Here is a 21,524-nt window from a genome sequence, read left to right as displayed (position 1 = left end):
AAATTACATGAGAATGACTATGCAAGTGGAATAAAAATGAGTCTGTGATCAAACAATGAAATGCACCAGCTGTATAAAGGAAATATGACGAGAAAAGCCTTTCCAAAGCAGAGTAACAGCAGAGGTAATCTGAACATAATTTATTCAGATCTTTGCAGTCCAATGGAAAAATTTACTCCAGGAAAGAAGATGTATTTTCTCACTTTTATAGATGATTACTCCAGGTCTACTACGCTCTGTCTGTTACACAACAAAAGTGAAGTATTGGAGAAACTTGAACAGCATTTGGCTCAAATAAGCAACACATTTGGCAAAATTCGGAGTGTATTGCACACAGACAATGGAACTGAATATACAGGTGATAACACACAGGCAATTCTCAGTAAGCATGGCATGATATTTCAAACCACTGTATCATACAACCCAGAAGAAAATGGGGTTGCAGAAAGAGTGAACCATACTCTGAGAGTGGTAGAACTTTGCTATTTAATGCCGATATGCCAACCACATACTGGGGGAGGCACTTATGACCGCATGCTATCTCCAAAATTGACTTACAGGAAAATCAACTGAGAAAAGTCCATATGAACTGTGGAATGGAAGGGCTCCCGATTTGAACTGTCTAAAAAAAAGTAAGCAAAACCTATGTGTACCTCCTAAAAGAAAAATGTAAAAAATAGGATGCTTGCACAAAGGAAGGTGTACTTGTGGGGTACAGTGAATCTCAAAAGGGATACAGAATTTTACACAAAAACACAAACAAGGTAACCATCAGAAGTTTAATTGTCGATAAAACTTGAGTGTGTTCAAAATTTCATGAACGAATACAAATGCTTCAAACTGAGGGAAATTCTGCACATGAAAATGAGAAACAAAGTGACACAGAAATATAAATTATTGCAGACAATCCAAATGCTGTAAAAGAAGAAACCAAGCCACAAGAGGCTTCAATCGGGAAATCCACCAGAAGGAATAAAGACATCCTACCTAAAGGTCTGTCCTATGTTGCTTGTGTAGCATTAAAACCAGAGCCAGATGCATGGGATGAGATGCAAAGACTTCCAACTCATGAGAAACAAAAGTGGATCACAACATTTTACAAAATGGAAAAAAAAGAAACAGATTTATAGAACTGAGATCTGAAATGGGACTAATATAAGGAGTAGTTGTTGAAAGGGGGTGTTGGAATACAGAATTGTATTTTGTGCAACAACTACATCAGCCTGTAGATGGCAGTGTTTACAATTTTGTAGCTGCATTTATGGTTGTACTCTTTCTGTTCGCCGTATAATAAAATTTCCTGTTTCCTGTCTGCAGTTAAAGTGGTAGTGAAGCCTTTTTAGTTTATACCTACAGGCAAGCCTATAATAAGGGCTTACCTGTAGGTACAGTAAATATTTCCTAAACATGCACCGTTTTGGAGATATTTACTTTAGCAGCGCCCATTAAGTGAACGGCACATGCGTACTGCGCTCCCAATAGACGGCGTGCCATGGCCGTGTCTCCTGTGCATGCACGGGAGTGATGTCATCATGACTCAACGAATCAAACGCCGGTTGCCTGCAAACCCAGAAGGAAGACCGGGTAAAGATGGAAGCCCCGTCAGTGGTGACAGTGTGCTGCTTGAGGGCATAGTTTTCAGGTAAGTCTTTCGTAATGTGCTAGCATGCAATGCATACTAACACATTATGACATCAGTTTACAGGGAGAAGATTTTTCTTCTTTTTTACACAGTTTACTACCGCTTTAAGCAGCAAAGCCCATGTGGACTGTGCACTGTGGGTTCTGTAGGGCTATATAAAGAATTTATAACATACTTACCTGCTCTGTGCAATGGTTTTGCAAAAAGCAGCCTCAATCCTTCTCTTTTTTGGTCCCATGTCGGCGGTCCTGAATCCTACTCCCCCTGCCGAGTGCCCCCGATAGCAAGCCTCTTTTTATGGGGGCACTCAAGCAGGATCACTCCCGAGCCATGCTCCTGTGAATGGACATTGTCCATTCACACACTGAGCACAGCTCATCCCTGCCCACCACTCTCTCCTCATTGAAACGCTGGCTGTGATTGACAGCAACGGGAGTTAATGGCTTCCACTGCTGTGTGAGCCAATGAGGGGAGAGAGACATGGCTAGATCGAGATGGGGCTCAGGTAAGTATATGCTATTGTCTGCCTTTAGAACCACTTTAAAGAGTATGTAAATTAAAAATCTTTTTTTTTTGTATGTTTAGCATTAAGCAGATCATATTTTGTGAATGTCTTGTAAAACAACACTTCCTGCTGCAGATTGACAATGCTTATAAGACACTCTCAGTTAGCAGTTTTGTCAGCCTGCCATCTGCATTATGGGCTGACAACACTGCCGATGCAAGGTAGCGGTTTAGGGTTGTCAGTCTGAAACAGAAAAGGTTGTTACTGGCAGGATCTCCTGGTAAAACAAAAAAACTTTAAATCAGGATCACAAAAAAGATGGTGGAACTATAAAGAAGGATCATCGACTGGCATGCACGGACTGAAGAATATTTACTTTCATCCCCATGCTGGAAGCGAACAAGCTCATTTTTCTGCAGTATGCTTTAAAGTAGTATAAAGTATAATACCTATTGTGACGAACACTCTGTCCTCAAACAGAACTAAGTCTGCCGTCAATGCTTCCTCTGTCCAGAACCAGCACCATCCAAGACTCTCCAGCCCCCCCCCAGTCACCACACAACACCTCAGTGTAGGGTAAAAACCAGCAGACTAATTTTATTCAAGCACATGTTATACAGATCCCACTTCAAAACACTTCCACCCACCCTTGGAAAACAGGGCGGGTTAAACTGTCCAATGACAATGGACACACAGGTCAGGTGTGTTTAAACTTCTCCTCGGTAAACAGTCTTAGCAGGGGACTGCTGGAGGAATCCCCCCTCCCTCTTTCCTCACAGCAAGACGCTTACACATCTCATAATAGTTGAGGCAGGCAGCCACAATAGGCAGTAGAATACAGTCACACCCCAAACCATCACAGCAAATAGTACACAACATAATGAGACAGCACACATTATATATACAGCATTGAGCTTGACTAGCACAGATCATAGTGGGGTTCTCATTCACCCTGTGCCCCTATTAGAGACACAGGGTGATTTACACATAAGAGGACCTGGGGAAGCTGGACAAGACTCTCCAACACATGAACTTTAATGGCATCCCAGTCTTAGGGCCAGATTCTCGTAGATCCGCGTATCTTTGCGCAGGCGTAACGTATCCGATTTACGTTACGCCTCCGCAACTTAGACGGGCAAGTGCTGTATTCTCAAAGCACTTGCTTCGTAAGTTGCGGCGGCGTAGCGTAAATAGGCCGGCGTAAGCCCGCCTAATTCAAATTTGGAACAGGGGGGCGTGTGTTATGTAAAATAACCATGACCCGACGTGATTGACGTTTTTCATGAACGGCGCATGCGCCGTCCGTGGACATATCCCAGTGTGCATTGCTCCAAATACGCCAAAAAGACGTGTTGATTTTGACGTGAACGTAAATTACGTCCAGCCCCATTCACGGACGACTTACGCAAACGACGTAAAATATTCAAAATTCGACGTGGAAACGACGTCCATACTTAACATTGGTACGCCACATGTACGCCACCATATAGCAGGGGTAACTTTAAGCCGGGAAAAGCCTAACGTAAACGGCGTATCTGTACTGCGTCGGCCGGGCGTACGTTCGTGAATTCGCGAATTCGCGTATCTAGCTGATTTACATATTTCTAGGCGTAAATCAGCGTACACGCCCCTAGCGGCCATCGTAAATATGCAGTTGCGATCCGACGGCGTAAGAGACTTTTACAGCTGTAACAGCTTTAACTCATCTGGGAAGGATGTCCACAAGGTTTAGGAGTGTGTCTATGGGAATGTTTGACCATTCTTCCAGAAGCGCATTTGTGAGGTCAGGCACTGATGTTGAACGAGAAGGCCTGGCTTACAGTTTTCACTCTAATTCATCCCAAAGGTGTTCTATCAGGTTGAGGTCAGTACTCTGTGCAGGCCAGTCAAGTTCCTCCACCCTAAACTCGCTTATCCATGTCTTTATGGACCTTGCTTTGTGCACTGGTCCAAATCATTTGGTGGAGGAGGGATTATGGTGTGGGGTTGTTTTTCAGGGATTGAGCTTGGCCCTTTAGTAACTCTTAAGGCGTCAGCATACCAAGACATTTTGAATAATTTCATGTTCCGAACTTTGTGGGAACAGTTTGGGGATGGCCCCTTCCTGTTCCAACATGACTGCACACCAGTACACAAAGCAAGGTCCATAAAGACACGAATGAGCACGTCTGGGGTGGAGGAACTTGACTGACCTTGTGGACAGCCTTCCCAGAAGAGTTGAAGCTGTTATAGCTGCAAAGGGTGGGCCAACTCAATATTGAACCCTACGGACGAAGACTGGGATGCCATTAAAGTTAATGGGCCAGATTCACGTAGGAGAGCGTATTTTTGTGCGGGCGTAGCGTATCCTATTTACGCTACGCCTCCGCATCTTAGACAGGCAAGTGCAGTATTCACAAAGCACTTGCTCCTTAGGTTGCGGCGGCGTAGCGTAAATCGGCCGGCGTAAGCCCGCGTAATTCAAATGTGGAAGAGGTGGGCGTGTTTTATTAAAATGAGCCGTGACCCCATGCAAATGTTGCGCCGATCGTACGGCGCATGCGCGCGCATGCTCAGTATCACGTCGAATTTACTCCCTAAGATACGCCGGCTCAATGCCTGTGACGTGAACGTAACCTACGCACATCCCCATTCACGTAAACGACGTAAAAAGATACGCTTGTTCCGAAGTCCATACTTTGCATTGGCTGCGCCTCATATAGCAGGGGTAACTTTACGCCGGACGTAAGCCTAACGTAAACGGCGTAGCGGGCGCAAGTATGTTCGTGAATCGGCGTATCTACCTAATTTACATATTCGACACGTAAATCTACAGAAGCGCCCCTTGCGGCCAGCGTAAATATGCACCCAAGATACGACGGCTTAGGAGATTTACGCCGCTCGTATCTTGGCCAAATTTATGCGTAACTGATTCTAAGAATCAGGCACATAGATACGACGGGTCACATTCGAACTTACGACGGCGTACGTGGAGATACGCCATCGTAAGTCCTTTGAGAATCTGGCCCCATGTGTGTGTAAAGGCAGGTCTTCCAGCTGCTGAATCCTGACAAACATTTTGATTTCTTTAGCGAAAGAAGTGCTATTGGTGTACCCCTAGTTTAGAAGCATTCTTGTTTTATTTATACCTTTACACTTCAACTCAAGGCCAGAAACTTTTTTTTATACTTAGGAAATATGTTCAAGCCAATAATGAATATATTAGCTTATAAAAGAGGAAACCGATTGGGACATTTGCTCTGGTGATATATAAAAGTATTTTACTGTGATTACTGCTATTGTTTTAATGAGATGATGTTCTTAGCTTGAATAAACTGTATTTTTACAGGCCTGGTAACATGTGAGGCTCCAAACGCACAGATATACAGTTTTGTGGGAGTCCTGGACTGGAACGGCAAAAAATGTCCATTAAATAGCGAGAACCTCCTGCTAAGGGACTGCAGGATTCGAAATACTGAATGCTGCTATGGATTGGTCCTCTTTGCAGGTCTGTACTCTTTTTACTATTTATCTTGGAACCACAATCTAGTTCCCTGGTGCCCAACCTGTGGCCATTGGAACTTTTTGTGTAATCGTCATGGCCCCCTCAGACAGTAGCCTTTTCCCTTTTTCCTTGTACTGGCAGTGATCTTCAGCAGTCTCAGGTGATGTATCTCCAGTCAATAACTGTCTCCTCAAGCATATCTCTAGTCTTTACAAGTTCTTATTGCATGTATCTGAACTTTTCCTTTTCACTTGCCATATTTTTTAGCATGTTTGAAGTATTTGGCCATAACCTGTAACCAGGAATCTCTGAGACCGCGTACACCCGGTCGGACAAAACCGATGAGAATTGCCCGAGGTTCAGTTTCATCGGTCCAAACCGACTGTGTGTCGTTGACCGACATCGGTCTGTTGTCCTTCGGTCCAAAATTTTAAAACATGCTTCAAAATCGAACCGATGGCCCGCTGCCCGATCGGTCCAAACCGATGGTTAGTACAGAAAGCATTGGTTCGAAACCCGCGCATGCTCAGAATCAAGTCGACGCATGCTTGGAAGCATTGAACTTCGTTTTTTTCAGCACGTCGTGTGTTTGACGTCACCGTGTTCTGACCCGATCGTTTTTTGGAACGATGGTGTGTACGCACATCAGACCATCAGGCCACTTCAGAGGTCAACCGATGGAAATGGCCCGTCGGACCATTCTCATCAGTTTGGAACGACCGTGTGTACGCGGCCTGATGGTTTTCTCTTACATTGCATTAACCACTTCAGCCCCGGAAGAATTTACCCCCTTCCTTTTGCGATTGGGCACTGCGTCGCTTTAACTGAAAATTGCGCGGCCGCGTGGCGTGGCTCCCAAACAAAATTTACGGCCTTTTTTTTTTCCCCTGAGGCTCTCTATGTGGCACTTTGCACTGTACCCATTTCCCTCCCTGGTGTAGTTTATTAAAACATTTTCATATGCTGTTTAGCCATTGAGCCCCACCTCTAATTGAGGTGATTGGACGAGTGTTAGGCGGTATTACCGGATCATTTGTTTGCTTTGGTTTCCATGTTTTTTTTTTATATCTTGACACCAAGTCCCAAACAACCTTGCCGCTGCTCCCTATGAAGTCTGGGCAGTTGGGGGGCTCCAAGGTACTATCTTTACCCTTATAAACCAAAAAACTCCATGTATAGCCTATTGCCCTGTCACAGAGCTTGTACATCTTGACCCCCATATCTGGCACGCTTGTTGGGGAGATACTGTTTGAAAACAACAACGAACAGAAAATGTAATCAAGGACTCATCAATGCAGACATCTTGATCGGGGATAAACAAGGCTGCAATTTTTTTTCCTGAAGTGGTTTACGAGGCGCCAAATTTTATGGAGCCAATCATGTTCAGGGTCAGAGTCACCCCAAGGATGACAGAGTTCATTGTCATTGAAATGCATGCACCGCAATATCTGCTTGTATCGAGTCTTGGCCATGGCAACAGAGAACACAGGGATATGGTAAATTGGGTTAGTGGACCAATATGACCGCAACTCACACTTTTTAGCAATGCCCATGTTGAGGGATAGGCCCAGAAAGGTCTTAAATTTGGGAACCATTATAGCTTTCCAGCCAAATTGTCTGGCAAGTGTTGAATGTGGGTTTTGGGCAATAAATTGACCAGCGTATAAATTGCTTTGGTCCACAATCGATCCATACAGATCTTTAGTGATATACAGCTCAAAAAATTAAAGGGGTGTGAAATCTGCTGTTTCCACCTGAATTATTGGTTGGCCAGTGAATGGGGAAAGTAAGCGTGTTGCAGAATTTTTCAGGCTGCCAGTTGGGATTTGCAAGCACAGTGGGAAGGGCGCTATGGGTTCTACGGGCCTGTGTTCGAACTCTCGTGGCTGCGGGGCACTACTTGTGCTAGCCACTGCACCAGCTTAAACTGTACTTATGGGACTCGCCACGTCACCAAGTGATACTGCAGTGCTGATTTTTCGATGACCAGGATGTACTAGGCTGCTGGTGTTTGCCAGTTCACCAGAAGGTTGAGCGGCACTAGTACTGACACTCTGCTGCATACGGGTAACATGTGGTTGTTGCACCTCAGCAACAGAAGAACGGGGTCATGTACGCTTGACCTTAGCAGGGACCCATTTTCCATTACCCAACTATTTACTAATTCTAACAGCATAAAGATTACAATTATCAATGTTAATTGAGAGAGTGAAGTTCCCCTTTAACCACTTCCCTACACGCCCATAGTCATATGACGTCCACAGATGGGATCTCCCATCCTGGGTGGACATCATATGACATCCTGGGCTTCCCGGCAGCCTAGGGGTCGCGTGGGACCCGGTACGCGTGCCTGGTGACCGCGATGTCCGCCGGGCACCCACGATTGCCCACAATCACAGGAGATCCACGTCCTGTCAGAGGTGAGGAGACCGACCCAGTACAGAGGAACACACATCGGTCTCCTCCCCTTGTGAGTCCCCTCCCCCTACAGTTAGAATCACACACTAGGGAACATATTTAACCCCTTCAGCGCCCCCTAGTGTTAACCCCTTCCCTGCCAGTCACATTTATACAATAATCAGTGCAGTTTATAGCACTAATCCCTGTATAAATGTGAATGGTCCCAAAAAGTGTCAAAAGTGTCCGATATGTCCGTCGCAATGTCACGGTCACAAAAAAAAAAAAAAAATCGCAGATCGCCGCCATTACTAGTAAAAAAATTTTAATAAAAATGCAATAAAACTATCCCCTATTTTGTAGACGCTATAACTTTTGCCCAAACTTTTTTTTTTACCAAAATTATGTAGAAGAATACATATCAGCCTAAACTGAGGAAAAATTATTTTCAAAATTGTCGCTCTATTTTTGTTTATAGCGCAAAAAATAAAAAACCGCAGAGATGATCAAATACCACCAAACGAAAGCTCTATTTGTGGGGTAAAAAACATAAAGATTTAGTTTGGGTACAATGTTGCATAACCACGCAATTGTCATTCAAAATGCAACAGCGCTGAAAACTAAAAATTGGTTTGGGCAGGAAGGGGGTGAAAATGCCCTGTATGGGAGGGGTTAAAGAACCTCATTCTTCTATTTTAACACATCCTTGACATTATTCACATTATTTAAAGTAGACCAGGGACAGGCCTGCAGAGCATTCTGTGAACTAATTGTTTGTGGTTGGAGAAGCATGTTGATGTTAATTGCACTGACTGGTCTGTGTTGAATAGAGACTACTGCTTGTGGGTACTTTGAACAGCCTTTTGGGCAGCCTGACACATACATCTGCCTTTTTTGCCATTTCCTTTTCTGTATTGCACAGTTTTATTGTATTGGAATTTTTTTACAGCTACCATGTATTTAAAAAAGTGTTTGTTTGTTTTTTTGTTCAGGATTTGACACAAAAATTATGAAAAACTCTGGTAAAATGCCTTTAAAGTGGACAAACATGGACCATCTAATCAACAAAATTATTCTGTGTGTAAGTTCTGTTGTAAAGTGAAACTCCAATGATCTAGAAGTAGACAGGCGGTTGCGAAGGGATAAGCGACGAGCGTGGATATTGGTCAAGGTGTCAGTGGTGGCCTTGAAGAGCTATTATACAATTTTCTTATTCTAGCAATAGCTTAGAAAGTCGTTTTCATATTTGCAGCACAAATGCTTGCTTTCTGGGTAGATGCAACCACCCAGGGTCTGTCTCAATACTACTTTACTATAAAGGTAATAAAGCTATACTAGGAGGTGTTCTGCTGTTTTGGAGTCTGCAAAGTATTGCACCAGCGATCGGCAGATTTCTGGTGCCAAGCAGGTCTCCTGCAGATCTGTCAATGTATCTTGCCCATACAGGCAAGCAGATACACGAACAGGAAGAATTAACCACTTGAGACCCAGAGGACGTCCTGGGACGTCCTCGGCTTTGTGCGGTGATATCTGAATGATGCCTACAGCTGCAGGCATCATTCAGGTATCACCGTCTTCAGCCGGCGATTCTGTGCACCAGAAGAACGATCAAAGCGGCGGTTCCGCCACTCGATCGTTCTTCTAGGCAGCGGGAGGGGACGTCCCCCCCTCCCGCCGCCATCCGGTGCTTCTCCGGGCTCTCCCGTGCCATCGTGGGCCCGGAGAGCGAATCGGCCGGCGCTCGTTGGTGAACCATAGAGATGACTGGTGACCAGACGGTCACAGTCATCTCTATGACCGTCGGAGGACCGGGCGCGACGTTATGACGTCACGCCCGTTACCCGAAAGTAAACAAAGCCGCTGTCGCGGCTGTCGGCATGTAATCGGTGATTTTTTTTTCACCGATTTCATGCTTGTAAGCCTGTAGGAGAGATGTGGGGTCTTATTGACCCCACATCTCTCCATAAAGAGGACCTGTCACAGTGATTCTTATTACAAGGGATGTTTACATTCCTTGTAATAGGAATAAAAGTGATCAAAAAAAAAATGTAAAAAAAAGTGTAAAAATAAAAAAATTAAGTAAAAAAAAATAATAAAAAAAAAAATTTAAAACGCCCCTGTCCCGGTCGCTCGCGTGCAGAAGCGAACGTGCATGCAAGTCCGGCCCACCTATGTAAACACCGTTCAAACCCCACATGTGAGGTATCATCGCGTGCGTTAGAGCGTGTGCAACAATTCTAGCACTAGACCTCCTCTGTAACCCAAAAATAGTAACCTGTAAAAAAATTAAAGCGTCGCCTTTGGAGATTTTTAAGTACCGAAGTTTGGCGCCATTCCATGAGTGTGCGCAATTTTAAAGCGTGACATGTTAGGTATCTATTTACTCGGCGTAACATCGTCTTTCACATTATACAAAAAAATTGGGCTAACTTTACTGTTTTGTTATTTTTTAACTCATGAAACTGTTTTTTCCCTAAAAAAAGGCGTTTGAAAAATTATTTCGCAAATACCGTGCGAGAAAAAAAGTTGCAATGACTGCCATTTTATTCCCTAGGGTGTCTGCTAAAAAAAATATATAATGTTTGGGGGTTCTGATTAATTTTCTAGCAAAAAAATTGTGATTTTTACATAAAGGAGAAAAGTGCCAAAATAGGCCCGGTAACGAAGCGGTTAATGAACTACCATGGCACTCCAAAGCGCGGTGGTAGTTTATTGAGAACTACAAGCCGACAGCCGCAAAAAATTCCAAGGCTTGTAGTTCCTTCACACACAGAGCTGTGTGGTTGAAAGGCGCAGCCATGTGAGCTGAGTCCCGCACAGCCACGCTGATTTTAAAAAGTGACAGCTAGGATGGAAAGGTGAACTTATCCTTTAAATGCAGCAGTGAAAGATCAGATTTCCTATCCTTCCAAACAAAGCTGTGCTGTATGGTAGAGGTGTGTAACTCTTAGGTCGCATACACACGACCGTTTTTCACAACGAGAAAAACGACGGCGTGAAAAAACGACGAGAAAAAATAGCGCAGGTTCTAAATTTTTAACGTCCATTTTTCTCGTCGAGAAAAATGCTCTGGAGCATACACACGACCGTTTTTCACGACAAAGTTAAAAAATGTAATTTTTCTCGTCGTGAAAAACAGTCGTCTGTATGCGGCATTAGGACTGGATGGACAGATATACAAATAATTTGGTAAGTACAATCGCTCCCATTTATGTATTTCATCCTTGTATTTCGCTGCTTAACTGGAGTTCAAAAAGTATTTTTTTTTTTTTTTTTTAATTAACTTCTTTTGTGTGGATTACAGATTGCGGTGTTTGTGGTCAGTATATCTATTATCTTGGGTATTGGAGCTGGAATTTGGGACAGTTTGTATCTACAGAAGCATTACTATATACCAAGACACCCACAGAATTCTGCTACTTTTGGTGTTTTTATGTTCATGGGATACCTTGCCACCATTGCCACGCTGGTGCCCTTCTTCCTTTACATCTCGTGAGTAGAACAAGGCATAGTCCATTAATCTACATGCTATCCATTTATTCGTTCTTGTATTCAATAAAGGGCAGTAAATCTTGGTGCTTATTGGAAAGGAAAAGGTAAACTAAGGCATAGTCCACCTGTGCTGATCATGTGCTACAAGCATAACTTCTCATTTACATTTTACAATTAAATTATATATAATCCCTAATGATAAACCTCTCTTGTTTGTTTCCTTTTGGTCTGTTAAACATACCATTGAAAGTATTTGTTATACCTGTTAATCCCAGTGGTGAAGCTAGACATTATTTCAACCGGGGCAAAGACTTAGTTCGGTGCCCCCCCTCCCCCGAGAGAATGGTGTCAGTAGGGCAGAGGTTGGTATCAGTAGGGCAATGGACGGTGACAATCTTTTTTTTTTTATCTTTATTATTGTTCAATTTTTTTTAGGAGCCCTGCTGGGGAGCTTTGGTGACATACTGTAGACATTGGAGATGGGAGGTCCTGGTACTCAGGCAGGGAAGAAGGGGTGTACTGGTGCTCAGTCAGGTGATATGAGGAATCCTGGTACTCAGTCGGGGGAAAATGAGGGTACTGTTCCTTAGTGGGGGAAAATGAGGTGTCCCTGTTCTCAGTCAGGGAGATGGAGGGTATCGGTGCTTAGTTAGCGGAAATTGGGCATCCTGGCACTCAGTAGGGGGAAGATGGAGGGTACTGGTGCTCAGTCGGGTTAGGTGGGGGGTCCTGGTGCTCAGTCAGGGGATATGGGGCACAGAAGCTCAGTCGAGGGAGATGGGGGGGTCGTGATGCTTAGTGGGGAAGGACAGGGGTACTGGTGTTCAGTGGAAGGAGATCAGGGGTCCTGGTGCTCAGTGGACAGCTCCCAGGGGTTAAACAGTAGCCAATGTACCAACAGAATAAGTACAATCTGCACTCGGTCTGCCGAGGCGTGCCCTATCTGGGCTGGAAGTAACACACCAAGGTGTCCTCTTTACGGTCCTGTAGGTGCCACTAACTGATCCCCTTAAGCTGTGGATCACAACAAACCTGAAGAGCTAATCTTCAAGCCTGATTCAGACTCTCTCCATGGGGTCCCAGCTGGATCTCATCAAAGCTGCAAGGCTTCCAGTTCCCAGATCCAGACTCCCTCCTGCAATCCGTGGCAGTGCGGGCTCACACCAAGCAACTGTGCTAGGCCGAGTCCCTGTCCTGTGTCTGGATCCTGGCTCCCTCCTGCGATCAGCGGCAGTGGAATAGAGGTGCAAACTTACACCGAACAGCTGGTGATGTGGGACAGCATGAACTTGGCTCCCTGTGATTGAATGCAGCTCAGGTCAATGAATCACAGTCCAGCCAGATCCTACCTCCCACCCCACCTCTCATTTTGGTTTCTGGGCCCCCTGATGCCCCTCTCAGGTTGGAAAACTAAATTTGGGATTCAGAAATCTAAGCCTGGATTTTTGAATTTGAAACTTGGGACTCAGAATTTAGAACTCAGATTTCAGGATTTGGCATTCAGAACTCTGAATTTTGGAACTTGGAATTCGGAGCTTGGAATTTGGAATTCAGAACTCAAAATCGGGAACTGGGAATTCCAGTTTCTTATTTTGGAACTCAGAACTTGAAATTTAGAAGTTAGAACTTGAAATCGGGAAGTTAAAACTCAGAATTCAGAATATGGGATTTGGAACTCGAAATTTGGTATTCTGAATTTAAAACTTGTGTAGCGGCACCCCTGTAGGGGCTGCTAAGTGATGTGGCCCATCTGTCACACTGACCAGCCCAGCATTAACTTCCCAGTCACTTTGAGACAATGAACAGTTCATGTGCTTGTTTTTGATATTTTTTTATTTTTTTTAACTTGGATGGGGTGAGGGAATTATGAGATGCCCAGCAAATTGTATATCAATCGGTGGATTATATATCAATCAATTGGTGGATTGTATATCTATCAATTGGGACAATTGCCCGGCATTACTAGCTCTTGCTGTCCTCTCTTGCTCCTCCTGTCCAGAACCTTCATGCTTTTCTGAAGAGCTCCAGGCCCAAGGTCACCCCCCACTTGTAATTAAGAATTTGGAGCTAAAAAACTCAGAATATGGAATTCTGAAGTAAGAACTTGGAACTTGCAATTTGGAGTTTGGAGCTCGGACCTTGGAATTTGAAAAAAGGAACTTGAAATTCAAAAATCGAAATTTAGAATTTGGAACTCACAATTTGGAGTTCAGAAATTGGAACATAACGTTCAGAACTTGGAAATTGGAATGCGGAATTCTGAATTTGGAACTCCAAATTCAGAAATGGAAGCTCACAATTTTGAAATCAGAATTTTAAACTTGGAATTAGAAGCTCAAAATTTGGAAATCAGAACTCGGAATTGGGAATTTAGAATTCAGAACCCATAAAAAAAAATTGGAACCCAGAATTTGGTATTCAAAACCCGGAATTCAGAACTTGGATTTAAGATTTCAGTATTTGGATCTCGGAATTAGAAACTTGAATCTTGGAATTCGGAACTCCCTTTATGTGCTCTCCCTGCCTTTAGTGACTGTTAGTAGTTCAAATTGTTGCCAGCCATCTTTATAGCTACAGAACATTTCCCCCCTATGTTAGGAGGTGGGGAGATGGGGGGTGTTCTGTAGTCTTCTCCCAGGGTGACAACACTTCTCCATAGAAATACAGTGCATCTGGAAAGTATTCTCAACTTTTTCCACATTTTGTTGTTACAGCCTTATTCCAAGATTTATTAAATGCATTATTTTGCTCGAATTTCTACAAACTATTCCCCATAATGACAGCGTAAAAGGAGTTTGTTTGAAATCTTTGCAAATTTATTAAAAATAAAAAAATAAAGTATTCACAGCCTTTGCTCAATACTTTTGTTGAAGCACCTTTGGCACCAATTACATCTCTTTTTGAGTATGGTGCAACAAACTCGGCACACCTATTTTTGGGCAGTTTCTCCCATTCTTCTTTGCAGGACCTCTCAAGTCCCATCAGGTTGGGTGGGGAACGTCGGTGCACAGCCATTTTCAGATCTCTCCAGAGATGTTCAATCAGGTTCAAGTCTGGACTCTGGCTGGGCCACTCAAGGACATTCACAGAGTTGTCCCATAGCCACTCCTTTGTTATCTTGGCTGTGTGCTTAGGGTCATTGTCCTGTTGGAAGATGAACCTTTGCCCCAGCAGTTTTTCATAAAGGATGTCTCTATACATTGCTGCATTCATCTTTTCCACTATCCTGACTAGTCTCTCAGTTCCTGCTGCTGAAAAACATCCCCGCAGCATGATGCTGCCACCACCATGCTTCACTGTAGGGAAGGTATTGGCCAGGTGATAAGCAGTGCCTGGTTTCCTCCAGACATGAGGCTTGCCATTCAAATAGTTCAATCTTTGTTTTATCAGACCACAGAATTTTGTTTCTCATGATCTTGGAGTTCTTCAGGTGCTTTTTGGCAAACTCCAGGTGGGCTGTCATGTGCCTTTTACTGAGGAGTGGCCTCTGTCTGGCCACTCTACTGTACAGGCCTGATTGGTGGAGTGCTGCAGAGCTGAAGGTTCTCCTGTCTCCACAGAGAAACGCCAGATCTCATGACCATAGTGTTCTTGGTCATCTCCCTGACTAAGGCCCTTGTTCAGTTTGGCCAGGCCACCCGCCCTAGGAAGAGTCCTGGAGGTTCCAAACTTCCATTTATGGATGATGGAGGCCACTGTGCTCATGGGACCTTCAATGCTGCAAAAAACATTCTGTACCCTTCCCCAGATCTGTGCCTCAATACAATCCTGTCTCAGGGGTCTACAGACAATTCCTTGGACTTCATGGATTGGCTTGTGCTCTGACATGCACTGTTAACTGTGGGACCTTATATAGACAGGTGTGTGCCTTTCCAAATCATGTCCAATCAACTGAATTTACCACAGGTGGACTCCAATCAAGTTGTAAAAATATCTCAGGGATGATCAGTGGAAACAGGAGGCACCAGAGCTCAATTTTGAGAGTCATGGCAAAAGCTGTGAATACTTATGTACATGTATGTCATTTGCAAGGATTTCTTTTAGGTTGCCATTATGGGATATTGTTCATAGAATTTTGAGGAAGAAAATTAATTTAATCAATTTTGGAATAAGGCTGTAACATAACAAAATGTGGAAAAAGTGAAGCGCTGTGAATACTTTCCGAATGCACTGTAGTACCGCGCGAGTGGGCGTTGTTACCCTAGGACATAATATATCACGATCAGCAGGTTAAAGTAAAGGGTAAAAAGCCTAAAAGAGAAACTAATGTACCAAATTTAAAGGCTGACTTCATCTTTTACAAAAAATAGTAAATGCATATATATTTGCAGGAAAAAAATGCACATTTTGTTTTTTTGCAAACTCAAGCAAAGTTTCTCAGTACAGGCAGCGAATCCAATCAGATATTACACAATGCATAATGCATTACACATGGGGCATCATTAGGAAAGTCTCCCACTTCTCACCTGACTCTAAAATATATAATAAGAAGGCCCCAACACCCATCCAGCCCCCATCTAATATTATTGGGCCCCTTAATTCCAGAGAGACGTGGTGCATCTTCACAGCCTTTGCAAATAATGGGTCGACTCCTGTCCAAAAGAGGTAAAAGCCTAGTAGGTGATTCTGATGAGCTCTCTATTATTTACACAAAATTTTTTAAGTGGACTGGCCCAATTCGGAGAGATTCTCTTACCTGACGTGTCAACATAACAGGAAGTAAAGGGAATTATCTCCAATGTGATACAGACAGCAGAAATACCTGACTTTTCTACTCTATCTAAAAATTAGAAAAAGCATTTTGGCTTTAGATATACTTTAAGGCCTCGTACACACGATAGGTTAACCAGAGGACAACGGTCTGATGGACCGTTTTCACCCGTCAAAACCGATCGTGAGTGGGCCCCATAGGTTATTTAACCATTGGTTAAAAAAAAGCCAACTTGCTTTAAATTTAACCGGTGGATTCCTAACCGATGGGCAAAAACCGATCGTTAGTAGGCACAACCATCGGTTAAAAATCCACGCATGCTCAGAATCAAGTCGACGCATGCTTGGAAGCATTGAACTTCGTTCGTCACCGCGTTCTGACACGATCGTTTTTTTAACCGATGGTGTGTAGGCATATTACCCCTACCCTGCGATTACTGCACTGGCTCACTGTGGTAGATCGCGTTGAGTTTAAGGCTCTTTGTCTCGTCTATCGTGCTTATCATGGGACGGGCCCGCAATATCTGAATTCCCTGATAACGCGATATGCCCCTGCACGAGCACTCAGATCATTAACAGCTGCCCGTTTGCTTACCTTTGGGGGCAGATGCTTTTCTGTGAGAGCTACGGCTCTATGGAATAGTCTCCCTGCTTCCATTCGGTCACTCCCTTCTATTATGGCCTTTCGATAAAGGCTGAAAACTTGGCTTTTTGAGAAAAAGCATGCCGAGTTATGTTAGTTCTCCTTGTTGTTCTCTGTGGATCTGTTTATTAGTCTTTCTTGCTTTCCTTTTTTCTCTCTTTTTTCAATTTTTTTTTCACACTCTGATTTGATTTGCTTTTTCCCAGCTATGCTTCCTGCGCTTAGACACTGCCCTGATGGGCCAGTATTTGGCGCACTATGAATCCATTAAATCAATCAATCAATCAGGCATGACGGACCATCAGTCAGATTCATTGGTTATACTATGACAACGGTCCAGCAGACCGTTCTCATCGGATGGACTGATCGTGTGTACGAGGCTTAACACATAAGCAGGGGTATTAAAGCAGATCTTGCAGGCCACAACTACTAAGTCCTATATTGTAAACCCCCATCCATCCTATTTTACTGGCTGAACAAATCAAAAAAAAAAAGTCTTAAGCCTCATACTCACGATCAGACTTCAAACAAACTTTTCCGTGTATTTTTGTTCAAAGGGTGTTGGCCGTGAACTTGGTATGCATACACACGGCAGAACTTTTTCAGCAAACTTTCCTAAAATCACGTGGTTTTTCAGCTCTTTACTGACACCCTTTGGTCAACTTCTGTATTGTTGACTGATCTTTTGCATTGGTTCTGAGCATGCGTGTTTCTACTTTGGACTTAAGTCCGATGGATTTCTGTACACACGGCAGGACTTTGCACCATAGGACTTTTGTTGCTGGAAAGTTTGTCCGTTTGCAGAGTGAACTTTTGTCCAATGAAAACCGAAAAAGTTTGTCCGATGGAGCGTACAAACGGTCAGATTTTTTTAAAAACCTGGGAATTTAGACATCTATTGTCAAAAAGTCAGACTGTGTGTATATGGGGATTTTACGCTTGGCCTTCTGGCTGATTTGCCTAAATGAGGGTGATGTCTCTCGTGGGATCCTGGGAAAGCTGAGGACCCCAAATCTAAGGAAAAGGTACTCTGCAATGTGTGAATAGATGCTGCAGGCTTGAAGTGTTTCATTAAAACATATTAATAAAGCACAATCGGTACATAAACAGTTGCAAAAACGTACCTGATATCATCTCTGGGATCTTGTGGCCGTTTCCATCATAGCTTTGGGCACTTGGAAGTGCAGTCACTGTAAATCCGAGGGGGACATGCAAGGAAAAAAAATGTCATTTTAGCTTGCGCATGATTGGATGATAAAATCAGCAAAGCTTCCACTCATTTTAGATCTACCCCTCAGATTTACAGTGACTGCACTTCCAAGTGCACGTTCAAGTGCACTTGCAGTGCACTTGTAGTGTAAAAGGGATTTGCCTTTTCATAAATAACCCCCATTGTGTTTTTTTCAAAATTGACGCTCTTCTTTTCTTTATAGTGCAAAAAATAAAAAACGAAGAGGTGATCAAATACCACCAAAAGAAAGCTCTTGTGGCAAAAAAATTACATCAATTTTGTTTGGGTACAACGTCGCACGACCGCCGATTGTCAGTTAAAGCAACGCAGTGCTGAATCGCAAGAAATGGCATGGTCATTGAGCAGCCAAATCTTCCAGGGCTGAAGTGGTTAAAGGAATAGGATCATTTTTTTTGTTTTGTTTTTTAATGAAGGGTTACAACCGCTTTAACACATTTCCTTTCAAGAGTGACCACGCTCATTCGCCAGCCTGTTTCTATAAAGGAGCAGCATTGTCATCCTAAGACAGGAAGAGTGTTAGAACACCTCCCCTCTCTTCAGCTTCATAACATAGAAGGAGGTTTTCTGTGGTTCTCAGAAATATCCAGGAGTAATTCTAATGCCTCGTACACGCGACCGTGTTTCCTGGCGGGAACAAGTCTGAGAAAACCGAGAACCTGCTCGGTAACTTTTTCGCCCTACACACGACCGGGTTTCCCGACAGGAAAACTGCCATGAGAGCTTTGGCCGGGAATCCCGGCCGTGTGCATAGGTGTGCGCAGCCTATTGCATTAGGGTGTGCACCCCAATGCTCAAACATATTTGCATGTGTATATACAGTATACTGATGGTGTCAGTAGGGCAGTGGGCAGTGTCAGTAGTTTTTTATTTTTATTATATATTTACTTTATTTTAGGAGCCCCATTAGGGAGCTTTGGTGAAATATCAGGGGTCTATTTCTGTGCGTTTCTGCACGCTTAACGCAGTATATTCCAGAGTGTTACTGCACGTTTAATGCAGCATATTTCTGCGCGTTAGTGCACGTTTAACGTTGTATATTTCAGTGTGTTATGTTCCGTTTAATGCAGTATTTTTCTGTGCATTAGTGCAGGTTTAACGCAGTATATTTCGGGGCAATCTGCACCACACAGGGTGATTAGGGTGTGCCCAGGCACACCTGGCACACCCTGTGCGCACGCCTATGGCCGTGTGTATGCTCCACCACAGTGTTTCCCATAGGAAAACTGCCGGGTTAAAAACCACCGGGAATCCCGGCGGGGAAAAAAAGAGAACTGGTTCTCTTTTTTTCCCGGTAGTTGTCCCGTCGGGAAAACTGTGATGGAGCATACACACGGCCGGTTTTCACAACCAAAAGTTCTCATGCCAGTTTTCCCGATGGGAAAACCGGTCGTGTGTACGAGGCATTACTGATAAGTGTGCAGCGCAGCCAGAGAACATAGAACGTTATCAGCTTTTAAGATTTCTGGTAGGATCAACAGGTATCAAATAAAAGTAGCTTTACAATGTACAATAATGGTAGATTTAATAGCCCAAAAGGGGGCAAATAAGAGGTTCATTGCTGGAGTTTACAGGCACTTTTATTATCCATTTTTATGAAATCCAATTTTTCAAATATAAATGATTGCCTATTACTTTAACATTCTTCATTCTGGCTTCATAATGTTTGTCATTTGTAGGATTGAAATCATTCATGTTCTCCACAACTTTTTCGTTAACAATGACCTGGAAATGTACTACGAGGAAACGGATACACCAGCTGAAGCCAGAGGTACCAGCTTCTGTGATATGCTGGGACAGATTGAGTACGTATTTACAGACAAGACCGGTACACTCACTCAGAACATCATGACGTTTAAGAAATGCTGCATTGGGCAAAAGATTTTCGGTAAGTTTTTGTAAAAAATTAAGCATGATCGTGTTTCCTGTTGATGACTTCTAATACCAGTTTGAACTTTATGGCTAAAAGCCAAGATTTTTATGGGAACGCTGTCATGACCTCAGAGGCCCCGTACACACGGCCGAGGAACTCGACGTGCCAAACACGTCGAGTTCCTCGTCGAGTTCAGGGATGAAGCCGCCGAGGAGCTCGGCGGGCCGCCTTCTCCCATAGAACAACGAGAAAATAGAGAACATGTTCTCTATTTTCTCGACGAGTTCCTCGGCGGCTCCATCGGGCCAAAAGTGTGCTGCGCAAATACGGTGTGACAAAAAGTATTGCGATGACCGCCATTGTATTCTCTAGGGTGTTAGAAAAAAATATATATATAATTTTTGGGGGTTTTAAGTAATTTTCTATCAAAAAAAACTGTTTTAGTCTTGTAAATGCCGAATCTGAAAAACACCTTCGGTCTGGAAGTGGATAATTAATAAAAATTGTATAATGTCCTATGACAGTACTAATAAAATCCTGCTGTCCCACCTCATCCATTGTTCTTTAATAATCCCTGTCTAAATTTTGTATTTTAGGCATCTCATCAAGTGAAGAACAGCAACATCAGGTACTAATATGGAATCAACTGTAGGATAACTAATTTACATTAGACGCTAGCGAGTCATTGACCCGATGCAGGCAATAAAGTCTGAATTGTAAACAAAACATTTTTTTCTTATGAAACTTTGTATAATTGTGTCCCAATTAAGGAGATTTCTTCTTACTTTCTATTTGTCCCCTAAAAAATGAAGCGTTATTGAACGTGTTTTTTCTGTAATGTGTATCATAAAAGTTTAGCTTAGCTAAAGATTTCTCGCTAGAGTCATATATAGTTAGTCTGGCTGAAAAGAGACACAAGTCTGTCTAGCTCAACCCATAAAAGGAAAAAAAAAAATATATATATATATATATATATATATATATATATATATATATATACAGTGTGTGTGTGTGTATATATATATATAATGCATGATCCAATTTGCTCCAGCAGGGGAAAAATTCCTTCCTGATCCCCCAAGAGGCAAACAGATATTCCCTGGATCAATTTTACCTATAAATATTAGTATCCAGTTATATTATGTGTATCCAGACCTTTCTTAAAACAATCTACTGAGCTGGCTAGAACCAGCTCTTGAGGGAGTCTATTCCACCTGTTCCTAGTTCTTACTGTGAAGAAATCTTTCTGTATTTGGAGATTAAATCTCTTTTCCTCCAGACATAAAGAGTGCCCCCTTGTCCTCTGTGAGGGCCTTAAAGTGAATAACTCAACCCCAAGTTCACTATATGGATCACTTATACATGTTGATCCAATATTTGTAATATTTTCTTCTTAGGAGTGAATAAATTCAGTTCCTCTAATCTTTCCTCATAGCTGAGCCCCTTCATGCCTCGTATCAGTTTGCTTGCCCTTCTCTGCACTTTCTCCAGTTCTCCGATATCCTTTTTGTGAACTGGTGCCTGTAACG

The 21,524-nt window shown here is 43.1% G+C and overlaps 1 protein-coding gene across 3 annotated transcripts in view; it reads left to right on the top strand.

Annotated features, from left to right (window-relative positions):
* LOC120909279 (phospholipid-transporting ATPase IK-like) overlaps window positions 1-21,524 on the top strand; it is a 232,230-nt gene that overhangs the window by 116,465 nt on the left and 94,241 nt on the right. For all 3 annotated transcript variants that reach the window (XM_040321017.1, XM_040321018.1, XM_040321019.1), the window contains 5 exons: window positions 5,476-5,634; window positions 9,021-9,109; window positions 11,333-11,520; window positions 19,802-20,010; window positions 20,592-20,623. In XM_040321017.1, the coding sequence (XP_040176951.1) occupies window positions 5,476-5,634; window positions 9,021-9,109; window positions 11,333-11,520; window positions 19,802-20,010; window positions 20,592-20,623 (677 nt within the window). The remainder of the gene's footprint in view (window positions 1-5,475; window positions 5,635-9,020; window positions 9,110-11,332; window positions 11,521-19,801; window positions 20,011-20,591; window positions 20,624-21,524) is intronic.

The sequence above is a fragment of the Rana temporaria genome, chromosome 8 (assembly GCF_905171775.1).
Source record: "Rana temporaria chromosome 8, aRanTem1.1, whole genome shotgun sequence".
NCBI lineage: Eukaryota > Metazoa > Chordata > Amphibia > Anura > Ranidae > Rana > Rana temporaria.
The sequence above is the reverse complement of the archived record's forward strand: the minus strand, read 5'-3'. Positions and strand labels throughout refer to the sequence as shown.